Below are 23,114 nucleotides of genomic sequence, written 5' to 3'. Positions count from 1 at the left end.
GGCGGGGGGCGGCGGGACCGCCCCGCTGCCCGCGCCTTAAAGCGACAGCGGCACAGGACCCCCTCTGCCGTCCATCGGCCCCTCCCCGCCGGAACGGGACCGGGGTCCCGGCTCCAAGCCTCGCCCGTCTCAGCTTCGCGACCATGTCTCCAAATTCTGCCCCGCAGCCCACGGCCCCGACCCCTGTCCCTGGTGTCCCCCAGTGTCCCCCAAAATACCCGCAGAGCCCCCAACCACGATTCACATCCCCAAACACAGCACCAGTGACCCCCAAGTCCAGCCCACAATACCAGAGCCAGAGGCCATTCCTCAGCACTGGGCCTGGACCCAGTGCCCCCCAAACTGCGCTGTTCTCTGTCCCCAAAGAAAACACCTCTTCGATATGGGTCCCACTGTGGGGTGCTGGGACAGCTGCTCCCAGCAACCTCGGCACTCATCCCCAGAAAGGACGTCAATGCCTGCCCCGCTCTGCCTTTCATTGACCAAAACCCCAACTTTTGTCCCTTTTTTCTCTCTCTCTTGCATCACATCAAGAGCCATGCTGCAGGGTAGGGTCCTCACTGGGATGGTAACACCAGGGACAATTTCACCAGCCCGGCCACATAGGGCAGAGAGAGTTAACTGCAGCCTTGGCAAGACAGACCAGACCCTGCAGGCTGGGAAATAAGTAATTCCTTCCTTGAAGCAAGGCGACGCCTCTTGGCTCCTTCCCCACTGTCCCATCACTCACCACACAGGGCTTGTCCCAGCATGGCATGGCAGGACAGGGGTACCTGACCATCCCTGTCCCCACTGATCAGCTCATGCCCCACCATCACCCACCAAGCCCTGGCAGGGGCTCGTGGCCAGGGGCTGCTGGTGCAGCCAGCCCTGCGGTGCGGTTACGGTCCCACGGCCACGTGCGCCAATGGGTGCGGCGGCACAGCCCGTCCAGCACTGCATCCCTCCGGTCCCTCCGGCCTGGCACGGCGCCCGATGCTGTCCCTTCCCTCTTCTCCTGGCTGCCTGCCTCAGCCCCGCCACGGCCGGCTCACGCAATGCTCAGAGCAGCTTCTGCTGGGCACAAATCTGGGCATCCCGGGTGGCAGGGGAGCCAGCCCGGCACAGCCCAGCACTGCAGCCCCTCAGAAAGGCAGTTTTGACCCTGCCAGAGCCACGGGCCTGGTGTGAGATGACAGCAGAGAATCACTGCTGACCGGTCCCAGCGCACCCTTGGGCACCAGCACAGGCACTGAGCCCCACACAGAGGAGTACCCCCAGCACATTTCTCAGCAGAGGTTGCTGTTGGAGCTGGACGGTTCTGAACTCTCCTTGCTTCACCTGTCTCACACCAGCACAGACGCCTGCCCATGTAACACCCAGACCCACTGGCACCAGCCAGGGTTCCGGACGCTCATGTCCCTGCCAAGCTGGTCCAGCTAGATCCCCACTGCCATCCTGAAGCCCACCCTGGATGGAAGCAAGTCCTGGTCTGCCCTGGCCCCTTCCTCCTGTGGCAGGGGAGGAAATGCAGAGTGCACTAAGGGGATCCCACACCCCACATCAGCAGATCACTGGCATTGAGGAAGCTGTGTGGCACTGGTGCTCCCAACCCCAGCCTCATGCTGTGACTTGAGATAGGAGCAGTGAGGAAAGCACAGGCACAGCCGGGGCTCTTCACACCCTCCCCCTCTCCTCCATTTAATGGGGCAGAAAAAACAATTAGCTTCATAAATCCCGTTGAGGGGGTTGGGAGCTCCCCATGGATGTGGGCAGGGCGGGGCTCTGCATCTCCCTCACATCCACCTCAGGAACCAGAGTCTACCAACACTCCCTGACTTCCCTGATCCCCACAGCCCTGTAAACCCCTCTGTACCCTCCAGGATACCCCCAAGACCTGCAGGTACCCCCTAAGAGAACTCCAGCCCCTATAGAGGGTCAGGCTACCTTGACCCTAGGTGTCTCCTGCTTGGATTTTGGGTACTGTGATCTGGCACAGAATGCAGCTTTCTCCAAAGCTGCATTCAGAAGAACAGGGGTCTGCAGAGATCTGGCAGATGGGGAAACTGAGGTAGGGAAGGGGGATCTGACTTGCCTGAGCTCCCCCAGCAGAAGAGGATCAACAACACGTCCCACAATTGATTCAGGATCCCATTCTCCAGGCAGTAACAGTGGGGTTGATTTCCCTGCAGCAGCGAGGCCGAGGCCATGGGGGGGTCAGCCAGCACTCACTGCCTGCTGCAGTGACATCAGCCATGGACCCCAACCACACTCCTGGCTGAGAGCTCACGTCTGGTCACCCCTGTGCTTCCCCCCAAGTGGTGGAAACCCTGGAGGAAATGTGTCCCGGTGCGGGGATCTCCGCTGGCAGTTTCGGTGACATATGGAGCCTCACCCAGGCCACGGCGGCACCCGGGGCTGCAGAGGCCACGTGTGATTCTCAGAGAGTCCCAGGGCAGTGCCGGGGTGGGGAGCGGCATGACTCAGCTTGGTTGTGAAATTCCTATTTTTCCTGTTGTCTGGATGAGCTGGTGACCTCGGACACCTCAGTCCACAGTGGCCGGGCTCCTCCAAAGGCACATGGTAAAGCCAGGTCTTGAGGTCCCCAGGTGGCATGCAGAGAGGGTTTGGGTCAGATTCTCCCCAGCAGCTTTCCCCAGGGCACATGGGTATGTGAGGTCCAACCCTGCGCTCGGCTCTGCCCTGTGTCCACATCCAGCCTCATCAACAAGCCTCAGGGGCCAGCAGCTTCCTGCATCTTGGGCATGCACTGACTCCCAGGTGTCCTGTACCCCCAAGCCTCACAACCCCAGGATTCCCTTCCCAAAACATGCCTCATGCAGCCACTGTCACATCTCCAGGGGCCAGGGATCAGCACAGGGATCAGCACAGGGATCAACACAGGGATCAGCCTCAACCCAAACCCGAAAGGACGGGATTGCTAGAAAGCAGTACACAGGAAGGCGCTTCAGTGGTGCTGATGCCCAGTGGGGTCCTGGGGCCCCTTTCTGGGAGCGTCCCCTGTACCCAGCTGGCGGGAGGAGCTCGCCAAGCCCAGCACGCGGCGCAGCCCAGCAAATATTTATACAACAATGCTCCCTGGCCAGCCAGGGTCCCACACACACGCCAGGCCACGTGCAGGGCCACAGCCATGCCCCACGGGATGTCCCTGATGAGGAATGACTTCATGGGCTCACTGGGACAGGACATGGGGTCATCCGGGACTAGCCAAAGTGGAGCAAGGGGCGTTCGAGGGAAGGGAGCTCCAGCGCCAGTCCTGCTTGGAGCAGGAGGAGGGCGGCCGCTCCCCTGCTGCTCCTGCGGAGCTGAGCCAAACATCTGCTCCCGCCTACGGGCTGCGCCGAGCCCGAGGAGCTGCGAGGAAGCCGGAGCCAGGCCAGCCAGAGCACAGCGGGTGTCAGCTCCAGAGCATCCCTCCCGGGAGGATGCTGCTGGCAGCCCCCAGCTCTGCTGGAGGGGACCACAGGCTCTGCAGTGCTTGGCTGCCAGCAGCACCATCACAGTGACCTGGGACGGTGCCTGGGGTGTGCCGTGGACTAGCAGCATGCCCTGCGCTCCCAATTCCAAAAGCTGCTGCCTCAGCTCCATTTCATGCCCACAAGCAGAGTCAGGGAAGTACCCAGCTCATGAGGGTGCAGATGCTGCCACTGCTGTGGTGGAATGCAGTGCTGCCTCCCATTCTACCTCCAACAAATGAGATGCAAAAGGACATCCTGAAATCACAGCAGTCCCAGGGTCACACAAACATTCCCCCAGTGCTCTGGAAGCCCCAAGGGACATGCAGAGCCCCGGGGACTGGCTCCAGAGCTATGTCCCCACACTACAGCACTGCAGCATTCATCACTACTCCTGCAGCCACCGCAGCAGAAGGTGCTGACTCAGCAGCCAGCCCTGCTAGCTCCCTCTGCACCCCATGAGCTCCTGACTGCAGCAAAGCCTTGCAGCATCCCACTCACTCCCACCATGACCCAGCTGGCACTAGAGAACACCCAGGGATAGTGCTGAGCCACTACTCAGGACACACCACATCAGGTCAGGTTCTGGGCACACATGGCACGGGCAGGCACGCCAACACGTGGCCACACTGTGGTGGCACTGCTCAGACGTGCAGGACACGGCCAAAACAAAACCAGGCCAAACTTGGCTTGCACATCCTGCTCCATGCTCCTCACCACTGCCTGGTTCACATGCAGGTCTGCACACAAAGGCACCCACACCGTGGCTATGCAGACAGAGACGTCCCTGGGGAAGCTCCCAGTGGAGTGACCTTGGTGGGGTGACCTCCAGTGTTCAGGAAACAACCCCAGTCTGGATGAGTGGGAAAGCATCACAGGTGGCACCACACCCTTCCTGGAACTGACCTCAGGGCAGGGAGTAAATATGTTTTAGTGCTGGAGCAACAGCCCAAGACTGGGTGCTATCTCTGCACATGCCCTGCCCAGGCCGCAAGGACAGGTAGGACAGGGCAGGAGAGCAGCAGCATCCCTTCCATTCCTTCAGTCATCACAGACATGGTGGGTGGTCCCTGTGCCTGGTCCCTGCCCTGATGCAGTGCACAAGGAGAGAGAGCAGCAGCATCCCTTCCATTCCTTCAGTCATCCCAGACACCCTGGTGGGTGGTCCCTGTGCCAGGTCCCTGCCCTGACGCAGTGCACAAGGAGGATATAGTGACTTTGGGAACAAAAGGTATGTGCTGCTGAACAGAGGCCCAAAGCAAGAGCTTTCCAGACCCTGAAACCAGCAGCAGGTAGAGAGAAGTGGCAAGTGGCATGCCGATGGATGCAGGCACAGCTGGGCAAGGAGCCAGGATGCTGGTACATTTGGCTAACACGGGAATGCTGCTGGGGTCTCGGGTGTCCCCAGCCAATCCCTGCTCAGACCTGACCATCTCACTCCCTCTGTGAGCTGGGCCTCAAGTCCCCCACAGCCTCCTTGGCTGGGCTCACCCCAGCCTCCACCCAGCTGAACCCACCTCAATACCTTGCAGGCAGTCCCCTTGCCCCAGCCGTGTCACCTACCTCAGCGCTCGCTCCTTCCAGTCTGCTCCCCCGTCGAGCCACGGGGATACCGGAGTGCATCCCACAGCCCCACACGTCTCCAGCAGGGACAGGGACGTGTCACCGCGTCCTCTGAGCCGTCTCTGACCTACTGCCCTACAAGCTGGGGCGTGCGCCGGCGCGGTGCAGGGGACGCTGCCCCGCGGCCCGGGCTGGGGGCTGCTGGCCCCATCTGCAGCACGCCGCTCCTGCCCGGTGCATTAGCAGCACCGGGAGATGGGGCCTGGGGCGGTGGTGGCTTTCTAGGTCAGAGCCAGCGAGGAGGCTGGGTGAGGGGCTGTGCTGGGTGAGGGGGCTGTGCTGGGTGAGCGGCTGTGCTGGGTGAGGGGCTGTGCTGGATAAGAGACTGTGCTGGATGTGATGGGAGGCTGGATGAGGGGCTGCACTGGGTGAAGGGATGTGCTGGCTGAGTGGGATCTGGATGAGGGGCTGTGCTGGATGAGTGCTCTCGGCCAGCTCCTTGTCTCATCTGGCTCTCAGTAGTAGGGAATGCTCCTGCTCTGCTTCCTGGGCTCTGCACCCAGAGTGTGCAGGCTCCTGGACAGGGCACCTCAGTGTACCCCAGCACCCAGCCAAAGGCATGCTCTGGGACAGAGACCCTGCCATGCTGCCCACTCTGGGAGCCCCCAAAGTCCTGCTGTGGGGCCATGGGGGATGAAGCTGTGAAGTTGTGTAGGTCATTACATGGCTCTGTGCCCACAATGACCCTGGTGAAATGGCTGATCCCCAGGAGATGCCCCTGCTGATAAGGGGGTCTTGTGCTGCCCTGGCTCACTCCTGCACCCTTGCTTGGGGAGGGTACCCAGTGCAGAACTCAGTCTGTCTCTGGCATGGCAGAAAACTCCAGGCACATCCAGGAATCCCCATGCTGGGGACTCTGCACAGGAACAGGGACTGTGGCACCTGGCCATGGCCCAGCTCACCGCAGCACTGACAGCCACACCAGGGGATTGTGGTGCTGCCAGGCCCTCGCAGAGGCTCAGCCATGTAGGGATCCATCCCCAAAGCTTGTACCTTCCTGAAGAAGAAGTAAATTCTGCCCATAGCAGTGCAGGGCTGAGCTGTCCTGGGTCTCTGACCCTGCCCCCACTCCCCCTTGCTCAGTGATTGATGAATACGAAGTGTTGCTCCAGTCACCCCTCCCAGCACTGCCTCTGAAGCCAAGGGCACCCCAAGGTTATCTGCCTGCATGAGTAGCACCAAGATGAGACAAGGAGGGAGATGGGGAACAGTGTACCCTTCATCCCCACAGCCAGCCCTGCTGCAGCCTCAACCATGCAGGGCAGCACAAATCCACCCCACTGCCAATCACACCTTGCAATCCAGCGGCAGAACGTGGTGTCATGGGACCTCTGGCTGCCAAGCAATAGGTTAAGATCTAAGGAGGGTCTGTGTTGAACCAGCACAAGGCTCCCTCATTCACAAGCACAGGGCAGCCCCCAAGGTCCCATGCCCATGGGGAGGATGGGTCTGACATCCACAGTGTCACAGACACTCTCAGCCCACAGCTGGAGCACGCAGGGGCAGAAGCCAGCAGATAGCCAATGCTGTGTCACCTGCAACTGCAATAAGTGCCTACAGGCCATTTCTAGGGAGCACTGGCCCCAGGAGGGGCGTGAAGACACAGGCTGTGCTCTATCCTGCACCAAACTGATGTGACTACAGCCACCCTGGGAGGGCCAAAGCAGCACTGTCAGGAGGCCAAATACCTCATCAGGCTCTGGGACAGCTCAAATGCCCAAGTTATTTATTTTCTGCTGTGCCGAAACAGGAAACCTCCAACATGTTCAAACCCTGGACTCTTGCCAGACTCAGGGGCACCTCAACAGTGCAGCAGGAGCTGGACACATCTGGCAAGAAAACGTGAGCCCTGGGAGTGCTGGGTTGTGCCCATCTGGCAGGAGATGTCCCTGGCCCCATGGGTGGAGGGATGGATGCTGATGGGGGTCCCAGAAGGAGGGACTCTGCTCAGCAGCACACCCTACTCCATGTGGAGTCATCATCCATCAGCAACGACACCTTGGTGCCCAGTTCTCACTGGGGTGCTGAGATCTGACCCAACCTGTCCCACCATGGACCACCAGGAGTCTCACAGGACGTCCCCACAGTGCCTGGGTCACAGGAAGCCACTCAGACTGACTGGTGTAAACTGAAGAGCACTTCTGAAAGCAGCAGCATTCACCCCAGCAGGACTGTGGCTCAGGGCTTCTGCAGCTACAGGCCATGCACTTTTCTCAGCTCCCTGCTCCAGGAACACCCAGATCCAGATGGACACTTCCCATATGCTGGAAGAGCAGCTCATTCTGGCTCAGAAGCCCATTAGCCCGAAGAAGACCCAGCTGGCTCAGCACCACCAGCACTGCTAGCAGGGAAGCATCTCCTGGGATGTGGGGACATGATCCAGTCCTAACCAGACTGGCTGTAACCTACGTTCCACTCCATCCACCCCCACTGTGCCAGCTGTTCCCCCACCGCCAGCCGAACAGGAGGGGCTGAAACCTCCTGGAGAGCCCCAGTCCGGGCACGACGCCCCGCACGGGCACGTACCCCGTGGTGATGTCATCATCCTCCGTCAGCGTCTTCCCCATCAGATCACTGTCACTCATGTACCCTGACTTCAGCTCCACATCGTCGCTGTCCAGCGCCTCGACCAGCTCCAGGCGGGAGATGTGGCTCAGCTTGCTGGGGCTGCGCATGGGCATGGTGTGCGAGTAGTGCGCTCGCTCCCCGTGCATGTACCAGCTCGGGGTGCCCTCGGAGCGGCACGTGCCCCCAACCGATGGCGCGTCCCCGGCCTGCAGGCGTGGGCTGGACTGCCCGTAGCGCCAGGACAAAGGGGAGGAGCGGTTGGAGAGGCTGGAGACGCTCCGTGGGTTGGCTTCATCACTGTCATAGCAGGTCATCTCCAGGGAGCTGTGGGGACAGGCAGTCAGGGAGTCAGGGCAGGGCACAGGGGGCAGTGGAGATCTGTGCCCTGCCCTACCCCCCCCAGAACTGGGTCTGCAAGTGCTCAGATACCAAAACTGCCCATTTTGAGGCAGCCAGGCAAGGCCAGAGGCTCCCAGGACTGTGGTTGCAGGGACGTTGTCTGTCACTTCCATCTCAGGTGTCAAGGGACAGTCCCCTCCTTCCCTGCCTGGTGCCAGCCCAGTGTCCCACAGTCCAGGACCCGCTGGGACATGCACAGTGCGGTGTTTAGTGATGCCCATGTCTCCCCAGGGACGGTGGGATAGGACATGGGGTGTGATGCAGGCTCTGTGCTCAAATCAATCTACAAAAGCAATACTAGCACAGCCCTGTCCACCCACCTCGGAGCAGGGCCAGGGATGCCACCAGGACTGGTGGCAAACACACCTGGGAAAGAGATCAGCACCATTCTGGAGACTGGCTCCAGCCTCAAAATCCAGCCGTGCTGAACTCATCTAATAGGGCACCTTTAGTGGAAAGCCTGAACATGCTGCCCTGTGTCTGGGCTGCTTCTGCTGAGCCACTTCTCCCCCAGCACTTCAACATCTGCACCTCAAGATCACACCAGACCCAGGACCGGACAAGCTGGGGTGGTGGCACCGATCTCAGGGAATGTGACAGTGGGCTATGCCAGGGAGTGGAGGCTGTGAGTGAAAGGATGTGAGGGACAGACCTGGAACCAGTCCCTGCAGCAGCACCTCACACTGAACCCCTGCAGACTGAACCCTCAACATCTGGGCAGGAAAGATGACCCCAAGAGAGGGCTGCCCAGCCCCAGAGGCTGCTCATAAGCACAGTGCTCTGCAGCCAGCCCAGAGCCCGCAAGCACTTCAGAAATGGGGAGTTCCATCACTCCCTGTGCCTCTCGGGGTGTATTTTGGGCAAACAGTAATTCTAAAACTAAATTTAGCTACGAGAAACTATTATTTCTTGGAGCAGCTCCTTGGGAACCCACAGTCCTCAAATTGGATCCAAACACTACTATCAGTAAATTATTCCCTAGCTTGGATTAAACGTTCCTGCAGGAGCACCCAAAGCCAAACCCAGGCTGCAGCACTGAATCTAAAACAGGGAACTACATAAAAAAAATGAGGAAGTTTGTTAAAGCGGAACTAAAAGGGGCAGCTAAAAGGGTTTTGTTTTTGTCGGCAGCACAAAGGCTGTTTGAGGATGTGCTCCTGGCAGCTCAGAGCAGATGCCAACCGTGTCTCTGAGCAGGAGGAACAGAAGCTTCACCTCGACTCCTGGGTTCAGTTCTGAGCCCCTCATGACAAGAAAGACATTGAGGGGCTGAAGCGTGTCCAGAGAAGGGAACAGGGCTGGGAAGGTGTCTGGAGCACCAGGAGCAGCTGAGAGAGCTGGGGGACTCAGCCTGGAAAAAAGGAGGCTCAGGAGGGACTTTCTGGCTCTCCACAACTCTCTGATGGGAGGGGGGAGCTGGGGAGGAGTTGGGCTCTGCTCCCAGGGAGCAAGGGACAGGAAAAGAGGAAACAGCCTCAAGTTGTGCTGGGGGAGGTTTAGGTTGGATATTGGAGAAAATTTCTTTCCTGAAAGGGTGGTCAGGCACTGGCACAGGCTGCCCAGGGCAGTGGTGGAGTCACCATCCTTGGAAGTGTTTAAAAAACATGTGGATGTGGCTCTTGGGAACATGGTGTAGTGGTGAACACGACAGTGCTGGGGAAGTGGTTAGGCTTGAGGATTTTAGAGACTTCCTCCAAGTGTCCTCCAAGTGGCCAGTGAGTCTCCTCAGTGACTCTGTGATTTCATGATTCTCTAAGCCCCAGGGATGTTCATGCAGCCCAGCTGCCAGGAGTGCGGTGACATCTGTCAGGAATAACATTGTGCCCTAAGAAGGCAACAGCAAAGACTGAGCCCTCAGCCACTGGATGGAAGAACTCAGTGAGGGTAACAAGAGAAATCTGAGGAATAGTTTGTGGAATGAATAAAGAGAGGGCCCAAAGCAGCTACAGGACACCAGCAATGCAGGCACATCCAGAGGACTTGCAGATGACATCTGTATTGGACAGACTTGTAGGAAGTGTTCCCAAGAGCAGAATGAGTGGGTACGTGTGTAATTACAACGTACCAGGGAAGAGCTGACACAGCTTTGGGAAAGGAAAATCTGGCTCACAGCCGCAGAGGAGCTCCTGGAGGGATGCACAGAGCTGCCGAGGCTGCTGTGGGCTACTGGAATAAAAAAAGCTTCCAAATAAATTCAGCTGTCATGGGATAAGAGGGAAGATCTTCACATGTTTAAGTCCCTCTGAAAGGGACAGGGGTAGGGATCCCTGGGCTATCCATAACCATTTTTCTCCATGGCAGGAAAGCAGCTGAGGCATCCACCATGTGATGTACTCACAGCTCATCAAAGAAAGGAAGTGATAGTGAAGAGTCAAATCCCACCAGCAATGCTAATTTAATCACCCTTAATGTCCTTGCCCTATTTTCCTAAGACCTGAGCTGAGAAGGATTTCTGAAGGAGCTGAGTGCTGGGGTGAGGAGGGGGGTAGAGTTTGACACTTTTCGTTTGATGAAAGTGAAATGAACACAACACAGCCCTGGCATGAGCAGTGCTGGGCTCTGACCCAGCTCCTGCACTGAGCAGAGGGATGGCAGAGCTGTGATGGATCGTTTCAGGAAATGGCCAGCTCAGAAAATACTGCTGTGGCCCCATGCAAATCCCACTGCCACAGCTCTCTGCTGCTCCTGGCTCGGAAAACATCCAGGAAGCACAGCAAGGGCATTTAAGGTCTAGACATTTCAGGCGATGAAGAGGGAGATCAAAGGGCTGCTTCATCCTGGACAAGGCTGGTTGAGGGCTGACACGGGAAGGTCTGAGATGGTGAATGGTGGGTGAAAGGCGGGAGGAAGCTGCTGCTTTTTGTCCCTTCCAAGACAAAAAACATGACCGAGGGAGACCACGAGGTGGCAACACACTCCAGGAGAAGGATGTTCCCTCATCCCTGCTTTCCCAACCAGCTGACACCCACACAACCTTGCAAAACCAGAGTGAAGCAGAAACCATGCAAGATCTCATGTGAGTGACCCAGGGGGACACAGGCAGTCCCAGACGTACTCTGGTTGTCCACGCAGTGCTCACCCTGCCCCATCCCCACCACTCCCTCGCTCCAGTCTGGGCAGGACAGCCCAGGGTACCCCCACCCTCTGCTCCTGGGCTCTGGCTGAGAGTTCCTCCATCATCACCCTACACAGAGCAGAAAAACTAAGTCTCAGATAGGGATGGAGCCTCTGGTGCAAACTGGGGTGGGTACAGGTGATATATTCACCTCTGGTGGTCCATTTCCACCTGACCACTGGGAACAGACCTCGTCCCCTCTCTCTGCTCCGTCAGCTCCCCTCACTGCCACCACACCCCGACCTTTACTGTCCCAGAGCACTTTTGGGGACAGGACTCTGCTGCAGCACTACATGACACCCCATGGATCTGAGGGCTTCTCTCCAAGCCTCCATGCACAGGGTCCCCAGGTCACAAAGCATCACTGATTCCCTTCCACCCACATGGCCCTCACCAGGAGCAGAGCTGCTTCCCATCTGCCCCAGGAAGGAGACTGACTGTGGGGAAGGGGTGGGGGGGCTTCCGTTCTGGGGCCTCACCTGTGAGACACCTGAGAGCCCTTGAGGCTGGACATGGTCTCCTCCAGGTTCTGACGTAGGTCCAGCACATTCTGCACTGTCCTCTTCCTCTGGGACTCGGGGTCTGTGGAGAGACAAGATGATGGCTTTAAAGGGATGGATGGATGGATGGATGGATGGATGGATGGATGGATGGATGGATGGAGCACTCCCCTGCTCATGGCCATGACCAACAGCCCTGGCTCTGCCCATCAGGAAGGGACAAGGCAAGTCTGGCACCAGACTGGAGCTGCACCACCCTGAAATGCCACTCCCAAGCACACAGCTGGGATGGTGATGTCTAGTCCAGAAAGGATGAGGTGGCAGAGACCAAGTGGGGCCACAGGACCCACACAGGTGACAGGAGCAGCAGTCCTGGAAGAATGTCCCCAAACCTGCCCCGGCATCCCCCAGGCCCCAGGGGTGCTCCAGCTTGGGAACATGGGTGCTGGAGGAGCATCACTTGGTGTGCAGCCAGTGGGACCGAGGGGATGTCGAGGGGCGGAGGACCCCACTGAGACCCACTCATGAAGGAGTGGCTGCTTCTGTGCAGGGCTGGAGCAGCTGGTGGGACTGAGCCCCCACAGGCACAGCCCAGAGCTGAGTATCCCTACCCTGGACTTCTCCATGTATACACACCCATGTTATGGGTGTGTACACACACCCAGAGCCATGCACCCCCCAAAATGAACATGAGCACATGCATCTACCCACATCACAACCACTTGTGCACACGTGCAGATATATACAGGCAGGTCCACAAACACTTACACACACCTGCACACACAAACGTGTGCACACTGCCCAGAGACACCTGCGTGGATGTGTAACAACACAGACACCTGCACAGAGGAGGGGGTCACTCCTGGCACAGCCCCAGCAGTGCTGTGGTCTCGGGGCCATGGCTCCAGCTCTGAGTCCCTGTCCCATTCACATGCACCCCGGGCACTAACAGCCGTGCCACTGCGGCTTTGATCCCTGATTTCAGCCTTTCAGCTGCAGCCTGCCACGGATCTGCAGTGACAGCAGGCGTCAGGGACATGGGATGTGGCTCCTCCTAATGTAACGTGGCAACCAGCGCTTCAGAATTTGCAACGGTACCGGCACCATGTGAACTGCAGGGACAGGGGGATGGGGGACACTGACAGCACACACCCCTGCTGCAGGGACATGAGGATGGGGGACACCGCCAGCACCCACCCCAGCAGCTCCCCACAAAGGCACAGCCACATGCCAGTGCTCAAGCAGGGCTCCTTGCGTGTTCCTTGTCCCCATCACACTCTGGCCACGCCTCAGGCAGCACCCATGGGTGCTGCCCCATCCCCAAGCTCCCCTTGCCCACCTGCCTGGGCAGGAGCACCTCAGACCAGTGAAGCGGCCCTGATTTACACATGAGCCTGGAAGGGGGTGACAAGCAGGAACAGCCCGATGAGACGGGTTCAATGAAGCAGGTTGAAGTCAGTTGTAGATGAGGCAAAAGGGCCGGTGAGCCCACAGGGCACCCAACGTGGCCAGCCACATCAGAGCATAAGGACACCCATCCCTGCATGTGTCCAATCACCCCAGTCCAGCTCCCAGAACCTGGCTCAGCAGGATACAAGTCATTATTAACTCATTATTAAATCTCCATTGTAGAGATTAGAGGAGTTAATCAAAGGCACAGAAGCTCCAAGTGCGTGTTACAATGGCACTGACCCACATCCCCAGCTTCACCATTGCACCAGTGGAGGAGTTAATCAAAGGCACAGAAGCTCCAAATGGTCCCCAAAGCCACAGGATGGGGATGCACAGGCAGTACAGGAGAGGGATGGAGCTGAGGTGGTTGCACACATGGAATGAGGGTGCAGGAGAGGCTCGAGAGGCCCTCAGTGCTGAAGGGTGGCACCCACCTTGCTCTGCAGCCAGGACAAGGGGACACCATGCCTGTCTGGTGGGGCAAGAAAGGATCATGTTTGCACCTCAAAGCTGCAAGGTCCTGCCCTCAAGTTGCCTGCAAAGATGGATTTTCAGGCTTGAAACTGCAGGGCAGGAACCTGTGGCCAGGTCCCGGGCTGTCACACTGCAGTGTGTAGGGTAATGGCAGATTTGGGCCCCTTGAACCTCGGGGAACAGCATTACAAAACCCACCAGTGTCCCCAGGTGGGTCTCCGTGCAGGAAAGGACCGGGCACCTTCAGCTCCTTCACCCTGGCGCCATTCAGTGGGTGCTGTCACCCACACCCAGCTCCCACAGCCAGAGAAGGTGGCACGCACACCCCAGCAGTGCCAAATCCCTGCATGCTGGGTCAGGACACAGTGGGACGGGATGAAGAGTCACTGTTGTCGCCTGGCGCCGGCAGTGGCTCCCACCCTGCCAGCTCGGCAGCGTGCTCCTCCCGGGCATGGCTCCCTCCCAAAACCCTGTCTGCCTCCCCCATGGCCACCCGCAGCCGTTCCCCTGGGCACGGAGCCAGCAGGGCTGCTCCAGCCATCCCAGTCCAAGGAGCAGTGGGGCGAGCCTGTGCTGTGTCCCCAGCTGCCCCGACTGAGGGGCCGGCGCAGGGGCACCACCTCCCCTGCACTGCTCTGCTGCTGGGGCACCGATGGCAATAAGCAGCATCCCAGGGCTCAGGGACAGGAATTCCAGGGCAATGGCACCGACCCACACCCCCAGCCTCATCCATTGCCCCATTCATCATCCATGCCTGGATGAGGTCAGTCCAGTTTTTGGGTGACAGTCCAGGTCACTCTAGACTCCAGGGAAAGCAGCAGCTCTCACCCTGGAAAGGGCCAAATTGGGACCAAAAGAGCTGCTCACCCACCTCTGGCACACACCCTGCTGCCAGCACTGAAGTGCCACCATCTGCCCCCACAGTGCTGTCCTGGTGGTGATACAGGGACTCCCGCAGCCTGTTCCCCAGGGGCAGCAAGGGGCCAGGGGCTGGCTCGGAGCTCACCGAGGCACCGCATGCCAGAGCTGAGTGGAAACCGGAGCCACTGGGAGAGGCCGAAGTGTGGGAACAGCAGGAGAGTGCTGGATTCCTCCCCACATCGATTTAGTAAGCTTGTGCAGCCAGATGTTTCCAGCTGCTGGAGCACGGAGCAGCAGAGAAGGCTCAGCCCATGCCGTGGCGGGGTCAGTCAGACACCCAGCCTAGGCCAGGCTCAGTTTCCCGGCAGCTATGGCTGGGATGTGTTCCGCAGCACTCCCCACTCCACTGGAGCTGCAGGCTCAGAGACTGATGTCTCCCTGCCCCAGCCCCAGGCTGGCCTACAGCCCCTCAGCAGATCCCACTGCTCTCACAGGCTCCGACCATCCTGCTATTACAGAGGGAAGGGAGTGCTGCCTCTGGCCCTTTGCCCCCCAGTCTGACCATACACAGGGCAGCCATGAGATGCAGCCACTGTCTCCAGGTCCTGCACTGGGAGGTCACCAGAGCGCATTGCCCAAATCACTTGCCCCTGTGCCAGGCTGGCTCTCACTTGCCTATACCCTCTGCTGTGCTTGAGCAACTCTCACTCAGCTGAGAGTTCTCACTCAACACTCATTTCTCAACTGAGCCCTTTCAGTGCTCTCTTCAACATCAGCAAATATGATATAGCTCCACTTGGCACTCGAGGAAACTGAGGCAGGAAGCCTCAGCCCACTCCCAACCACCCCCTCACTTGCAGCACTCCCTGGCATGGCTTCCAGCGCTGACCACCACATTACACACACTCAGCAACCTGGCACTGTGGGGGCCTGGCCCCAACCCACACAGTGCCCATCACCCCCATCTCCTGCCTGGCCAAGCTGGGGCAGCAGCAGGTACCATCACCACAAGAAGCAGCATCTGCAAAGTGGGATACAGAGGCAGCCAAGGAGGAGGAAGAGGAGGAGGAAGGAGGAGAGAGCGGTGCTGGAATGGTTGGCTCAGGGCACAGCACTGTTTGCTGTGAGTCTGACTGTGATGGGCAGCACAGAACCATGGCTGGACAAGGCCGGGGAGCTCCAGGCTGTGCTCATGTCCAGCTCTCCCTGCCACCTCCCAGAGCAAGCAGCGGCGGCTCCTTTGTCCGTGTGTCGGGGTGCAGCCCCAGCCCCACAGCCGGGTGCTGCCGACGTGGCCAAGTACGTCAAGGAATGAGGAAATAATCAACTCCAAATGGCTCTGACAGCTCATTTCAAAGAAGCATGTGGCCACCAGCTCCCGCTGGAGAGAGGCAGAGCTGCACCCGAGGGACACGTGTGCCCCATGTGCCTTAGCACAGAAACTCGTGTGTGCGTGTGTGTGTGTGTGTGTGTGTGTGTGTGTGTGTGTGTGTTTGCATCATTCATGTGGAGGCCACATGACAGCAAAAGCCTGCAGAAAGATGCATGTCTGCAGGAGCATCACCTATGGCTGTAACCTTGCACATGTGTCCACGTGTCCATATGGGCAGTGGGACAGCAGGACATGGTATCAACACTGGCACAAGGGTGCCACACTTGCATGGGTGCACCATCTGCACTCAGCATGAGCATGGCGCTCACACCTGTGTTTTCTTGCCCCCCATGGCCCAACTGGTCTCATTTCAGAGGATCCAACTGGGAAAGGACTCCTGTTGGCCCAGTAAAGATTTCAACAGCAAGCAGGAATTCATCGGGAAAGACTGCGTGGTGCTCCTGAGTCATTCCGGTGGGCCCCTATTACACAGTAGCTGTAACGAATTTCCCCAGGCTGGAAAACATTTCTAACTGCTTGCTCAATTTCTTCCAGCGCATTGAAAAATCCACTAATAAACTCTGCAATAAAACCCATTCTCATGGGGCTGTGAGCCTCCTCTGGCCCCGCTGCACTCCCTGGCTCCACGAACCCTTGAGCAGACTCACACTGTTCCCTCCATCTGCACCAGCCCCTGCTCCCAGTCCTGTTTGTGAATGAATCAGCACAGGCACCGTTTGTTGGTATTTTTCTTGAAAACCTTCCACTCTGGCACTAGGAGACCACCTGAGGGGAAACCCAACAGCCTGAGTTGGGTTCCTCACTCACACCCCGCAGCCTGCAACTCCATCACCAGCATCTGGGTGTGCCACCAGCAGAGTCTTCCTGAATGGAGTAAATGGCTTTATCTTGCATTATTACATCCAGTTCTGATTCCCACTCCTGGATGGCTGGGCAGGGTGATGGTCACAACCTGCAATCCTTCTCTTTGGGGCTTAACTGTCTTTTTCCCCCAACAGCTCCCAAACAGGCAGGATGAGCAGTGGAGATGGCTAACAGGGCTCTGTGGGGTGACTGCCAAGTCTGCAGTGTCAGCCTTGTTTTCCAGCTCAAGCCCCATCCCTGCAATTCCGACGTGCTCCCACCAAGAATGTACCAGTAGCCCCAAATCACCCCTATTTCTCTGGAGATGTCCCAGGGCACCCAAGCTGGGCAGAACATGTCTTCCACACTTGCTCAGTGCCCTGGGAAAGCACCACACTCTTTCCTGCAAACCTGTTGCCCCACCCAGAAGGTAGCAGGTACATTAGCACTCCTGGTTTTATTACTTTCATTGGTGTGAGCAGAGAGCTGGCTGCCAGCTCTGCATCCTCTGCAGCAGTGTCAGGAGAGGGGCAGGTACAGGGCCACCCAGCACCCTGGTAATGGGGTACCTGGACAGCTGACTGGTGTTCTGCCGACCCCAGGCAGATGGATGGGGAAAGCCTGGCTACCATACCCTGAAAGACAGCAGCAGCCCCTCAGCTGGTGGAGTTGGAGGTGCTATTCCCCATGGACACGGAAGCACAGCCTCCTGCCACTGGTGACGGTGATGAGCAGGGGAAGCTGCAGATACCTGAGGGCCCCACCTGTGACTCCACCAAGGCAGGCTGGCCTCTGCACAGGGTGCTGCTCCGCACGTAGCCCTGCAAGGCGGTGGGAGGAGGCTGGACACAGCCCAGCATGTGCTGCACTTGCCCTTGGCTGAGGGAAGAGAGGCAAGAACAAGTCTTGGGGGACACAATGGGTTACAGTGGACAAGACTGTGGGGGTAGCATGTGTCCTGCAGAGCCCAAGTCCCCCAAGGAGCACCAGCTCCGGCAGAGCCAGAGCCAGAGAGGTGACAGGGCTCTGACTTGGCACAGCCACCCCACATCTCACATGTTGGTGGACCCTTCTTCAAAATGACATGGCCCTGCGGGAGGCTCCAACGGTGGCTGCAGAGGGGGAGGAAGCCAATTCCCTACCTGCACTCACTGCCTCTATCATTGCACCCCACCAGTGTAGTCGTCATCTCAGCCATCATCACCTCCACCATCCCCATCACTGCCAACATCCCCACACTGCAGTCATCATCACCAGCATCAACCCCATCACTGCCAACATCCCCACCACTGCCACCAGTGCAGGTGGGGGCAGCCCCACACTGTGGGAAGGGGCCACCATCTCCCTCCTGGCAGGTGAGAGCAGACAATAAGCAGCTGTGCAGCAATGACAAGGCTGGGACTTGAGCCGAATCAGCACTTTAGGGGTGATCGTGGCTGCTAAGCCTTGCGAATCACTGCTCATAACAAGGGCAGGGCTGAGAGACCTGGAGCCTGGACCCCGTCTGGCTCCAGTGAGCCAAGCTTTTAAAAGGGATTCAGACTTTCTCAGGCTAGAGCAGCCATAAATCTACTTAATTGGGTCTCTCCCATACACAAGTTTCCAAGTGAATCCACTGGAGAGATCCAGACTGGGCCTCCAGCCCATTTTTGGTTTATTCTTTCAATGGATGCTGTGCTTGGCCCCAAACCACCCCACCTGCACATCCAAACCACAGTTCCCTTTCCAGATACAGAGCCTCTAGCTGCTCCATGTCCCGGCATTCCACCTCTGTGCTGCCCTCTGCTCCTCTGTGCTGCTGAGCTGGGGGAGCCCAAAATACCCTGTGTTGGGACAGACCCTGCTTCTGCACAAGGCACTACTCATCCCAGAGCCACACCTGCCTCCAAAGCTGCTCCTGAAAGCATCAGAGGAGCTGGGAGCATCCCAACACCCCTGTCCCCAGCACCACGGGGCTCCAAATAATCCATGCAAATACTTGTGCAGCTTGGGAAGGAGGGGGATGGTAGGTTAACAGGCCAAATCCATGCTCCAAGGGATGCCTCGAGCCTCTAGCCACTGGCACACACAGCAGCAGTCACACACGGTGACATTAACTCCCTGCTGACAGCCCCAAGGCCTTGGGAACATGGAGACAGTGTGACCAGTGTTCACTGCACCTGGGATTTGTGCTAAGCTGACAGAGGAGGGTCAGACTGGTCACGCAGCACTCCAAGCCTCAGTTTGCCCTGAAGCCTGCCGCTCTCCTCATGGCTCTGCATTACCAAGGTGTGCACGGCACAGCTGTGTCCAGCCTGGTTTCAGCACCCCAAACACCCAAACACAACACCTTTCCCGCAGCCACCAGCAGATGGTCAGGGCAATGCTGCAGACCCTGCACAAAAAAAGCCAAAAAGTGAGGAAGAAATGGAAAAAAGCCCTAATTCCCCAGAGTGAGGCAGAACACCACAGCCAGGCCCCAGCACAGAGGCCCCGGAGCAGCCGGCAGCAGTGGGTTCACACTCCCCACACATCACCAGACACAGGTTGGACATTGTGAAAATTCAAAATTCCAGATGGCTCTTTTTGGGTGGGTTTTTTTTTTTTTTTTTGCCTTGCCTCATTTCCAAGGCAACAAGACTCCCTGTCATCTGCCAGTTGCCATAGAGATTTCACCTGATTCTGCTTCAGCGGAAGAGAAAGCCAGGCTCCTCACTGCTGCAGGAGCCACGAGCCACGACCGCCTTCAAACTTACTGGGAAAAGCAGAGATAAATGGGGCTTTATATGAGGAAGGCAATGGGCTGATTCAGAGGATCAAAGGAAGGAACTGCGGGTTTCTATAGCACAAATCAGCCCTTCACTTAACTGCTTTGGTGCCCTCCAGATGTGCCCTGCATCTGGGGATGTCGCCAGCTCTCGCTCCAAGATCTGCCTGGTGGAGGAGGGGGGGATGTGGGTGCATGGGGAATCCTGCACCCACTGCTTACAGTGTACCAAGGATCAATCCTGGTTCCCTGCAGGGAAGGGAGGGCACATGGCGTGTGCAGGTCACAGCCATGTCCTAACACCATAATGACCCTCCCTCACCGTGTACAGCCCTTCTCCAAAGACCCTGTGACCCAAAGAGCCAAGGGGAGGACAGGAAATGCAGGAGCAGCTAGGGAGGAGGGAATGTCCATGGGCTGTACTCAGCACGGCTTGGCTGTCATGGACATGGAGGTCAAGCACGACAAGCCCCCAGGGCAGCCCCATGCAGGCAGACACAGGGTATGTTCCTCATCAGCACCAATGCCATCCCAACAGCCCCATCACTGCTGAGGATCATCCATGGAGATGGTGTGGATGCATCCATACCCCAAGCCCAGGTGCAGCATGTGATTCACTCATTCCTCCCAGAGTCACCCTCACCCCAGGCCCCTATGACACTAGCCCTTGGACCCTCAGTCAGATGCCCCAAATGAGTAGATCTGATGTCCCCCTGCCTGGGGCTCCCTGTTGTTGATGACAATGAATGCCTTGAGCACGGGAGAAGGTTCCAGGCACTGGCAGGGTGCTCACGGGTGGCAGTCACCCCCGCGTACAAGAGGCCAAGGTCCCCACACTCCCTCCTGGGTGCCCACATCTGGCTGAAAGGGCATTTATCAGTCCCCAGAGCCTCTGCCCTCCCCAGCCTGCATCCCTGCACCAGGGCCAGTGGAGAAGGGCCCGACTGGGCAGCTCTTGGCTCAAGCTGGCTCTGTTTTGTAGGAGAACAGTCATTAGCAGAGCCAAATTTCCCATTCCCAGCCAGAATACGGCCATGCTTGGGGAAGCTTTATATTCACACAGACAAACAACTCACATTTGCTTTTTAACTGTTGGAATTGCACCCACTGGGACAGAGCGAACAGGGAGCCTTTTGTCCCCCTTGCCTTGTGACTGAGAGCTTTGTGCAAAGCAATGCGTTGCAAACATAATTCTCCCCGGCCTCAGCTGGGCTCTGGTAGACACTTGGTCTGTCTGTCCATCACCAGATCAGCCAAAGAGTCCTCATGTGTCTCCAGCAGGAATGCAAAATGTCCTCCCCAGCTTCCCTGGCAGACTGTGGAGCTGCTCCACACTAAAAGATCAGAGACACTCAAATAGACCCAAAACACAGCTGGTGATGGGGGCTCTTCAACTCACAAGTACCTGGGGTGGGCAACCAGAGTGGCAGACGGCTACAGGCAGCAGAGTTGGTCTCTGGGGTTACAGCTCGCCTGGATGCAAGGAAGAACAGCTCTGAGCATGGAAAATCCCAGCATGGCACAGGCACAAAGGACAGCTCATCGTGAACCTCCAGAGAAGGTGCCCCAGCCACGCCCCAGAGAGGGCACCTCTGGAAACCTCCAACCCACTGCCAAGCTCCTGAATATCAGAGCTGGCACTCACTAAGCTGTGAGCGCCAGCAGTCCTCAGAGCTCTCACTCTGGAGAGGGACAAGGGACAGCTCTCCCAGAGCGGGACATGTCCTTGAGGCACCAGCTGAACCCCCATCTCAGCCCAGCAGCACCACTCAGGGATGAGCATCCTTCACTCCAGAAGAGGGAGATCCCGGAACAGCTGCTCCCCTCCAAACACTCAGCTTCAGGAAGAGGCTCAGCACTGCATGCACACTCTGGGCTCCCTGCAAAGCCTGGGGGATGCACACCACAAGGGTCCAGGTGACAGCAGGGCCAGACCCCAGGGTAGGTCATCAGCCCTTGCATGAGAGGGTCCCTCAATAGCCCCATGGAGAGAAGAGACTGGGCAGGAGGCAGAGCACCTCGAGGGGCAAACCCAGCTTAACGAGTTCCAGGCTCGTTAGTAGATCTATTGTTACCACATCCCGCGGGAGGAGGGAGATAACACAGGCTATTTTTGCTTCCATCTGGGGAATCGTTTTCCTCCAACATGTACTGCCACGATGCTAATTTTTAAGGCTGATGATTAATTGATGTCAGGCTCATTATGGGGCCAACGGATCCCTCTTCCCTGGGAGCGCCAAGGACAGAGGGAGACGTGTTTTGACAGATGTCGTTGGAGCTGTGTGTGAGTGACGTCCTAACAACAGAGAAGAATAGGAGCTATTACCATGGAAAGCCCTGGAAATGGGAAGGGAAGTGCCTGCACGCGACCCCAGCACCCCTCCTCGAACAGCCCCTAATCAGCCCTTCACGCTCTGCCCCGTGGTTACCAGGGCTTTGCTCCGGAGATAAACGGTCTTTGTGCACACCCAGGGAGAATTGAATCTCCTGCCTGCAGCGAGGAGGGCTTGGCCTTTCTTCTCCCCCCTCCCCAGCCTCGCAGGAGGGCCAGGTGCCAAATTCACTCTGGCACCAGAAGCAGCAGCCTGCAGGGAGCCGGAAACAAGTCTGCTACACATATGATCACCAGGATCCCGCAAGGCTCGGGCTCCCCCTGCACCTGCGGTCCCTGGGCAGCGGGGTGCATGAGCACTGCTGGGGTGCCTAGGGCTGCTGGTCGTACCAGGCACTGGGCAAGGTTCACCCTGAAAATCGTAGCAGCATCTGCAATAGCAGCCCAGGCAGGGCTGAAGACCAACATGCATATCACAGATTTTGGGGTCCCTTCAGTCTGCAGCATCAGCTGCCCAGGTGATGTTCACCCCAAAGCAAACCCCCCATACCCTCCCAAAGATGGAGCTATGTGCATGCTGAGTGGAAGAAGGATTTCTTGGAAAAGGGTGCCATGGCTCTTACACCAACACAATGACCTCCTGCACACCCCAGGTCTCCCATGCCCCCTGCCCAGAAGCGGGATGAGGCATCCTGCTAACTCAGGGGAGAGCATGGGGTGATCCTGATCAGTGCAGATGATCTCCCCTGCCTGCTGTGCCAGCTCCCCAGGGCCACCCTCACTGAAGGCAGGGGGTACAGAGCATCATGCCCTGACACAGCTCTCAGCTTGCTCTCCTCCTGACCAACATTGCCACTACCTCTGCTGGCCTTGTTACCTGCTCCTTCAAACTTCCCTGGGAAAAGTACCTAACGCCAGGAGCAGCACCAGCCCCATGTCTCTCTCCATCCTGGGGGCTCCACACCCAGCACCCAGGACTCCATCCTGCTGCCCCACAACAGTGCCTCACATCCCTGAGCCAGGGACATGCTGGGTGTGTGCTGGGGAGCTCAGCAGTAGCAGTCTCCCGCATCCATACTCAGCCAAATTCGACACCAGCTCCAAAGGCTGCACTGCCAATCTGCCGGCAGTGTTATTACAAACTTGTGTTAATTGCTGCACAGTGCCTCGAGCATCCTTCACAGGGGGAGGGATGCAGATAAACTGTCTATTCTTAGCACTGATGGTTCCCCACTCCTGGTGCCGGCCCACACCATCCTCCAACTGCTTCCAGACCTGCTCCCTCTCTCAAAGTGCACTCGGAGAGTCCCCACCACCAGGGACAGGTTTTCTTGAGCAGCAGTTGTGCTTTTC

General features: G+C 57.9%; 1 protein-coding gene across 1 annotated transcript in view; it reads right to left on the bottom strand.

The window, feature by feature from the left end:
- NAV1 (neuron navigator 1) overlaps positions 1–23,114 on the bottom strand; it is a 70,244-nt gene that overhangs the window by 19,650 nt on the left and 27,480 nt on the right. The window contains exons 5-6 of the mRNA XM_041422588.1: positions 11,640–11,742; positions 7,605–7,970 (exon numbers count right to left, since the gene is read on the bottom strand). Coding sequence (XP_041278522.1) covers positions 7,605–7,970; positions 11,640–11,742 — 469 coding nt within the window. The remainder of the gene's footprint in view (positions 1–7,604; positions 7,971–11,639; positions 11,743–23,114) is intronic.

The sequence above is a fragment of the Onychostruthus taczanowskii genome, unplaced genomic scaffold, assembly GCF_017590055.1.
Source record: "Onychostruthus taczanowskii isolate IOZ18803 unplaced genomic scaffold, ASM1759005v1 scaffold74, whole genome shotgun sequence".
Taxonomy (NCBI): domain Eukaryota; kingdom Metazoa; phylum Chordata; class Aves; order Passeriformes; family Passeridae; genus Onychostruthus; species Onychostruthus taczanowskii.
This window is presented reverse-complemented; position numbering and strand designations above follow the sequence as displayed.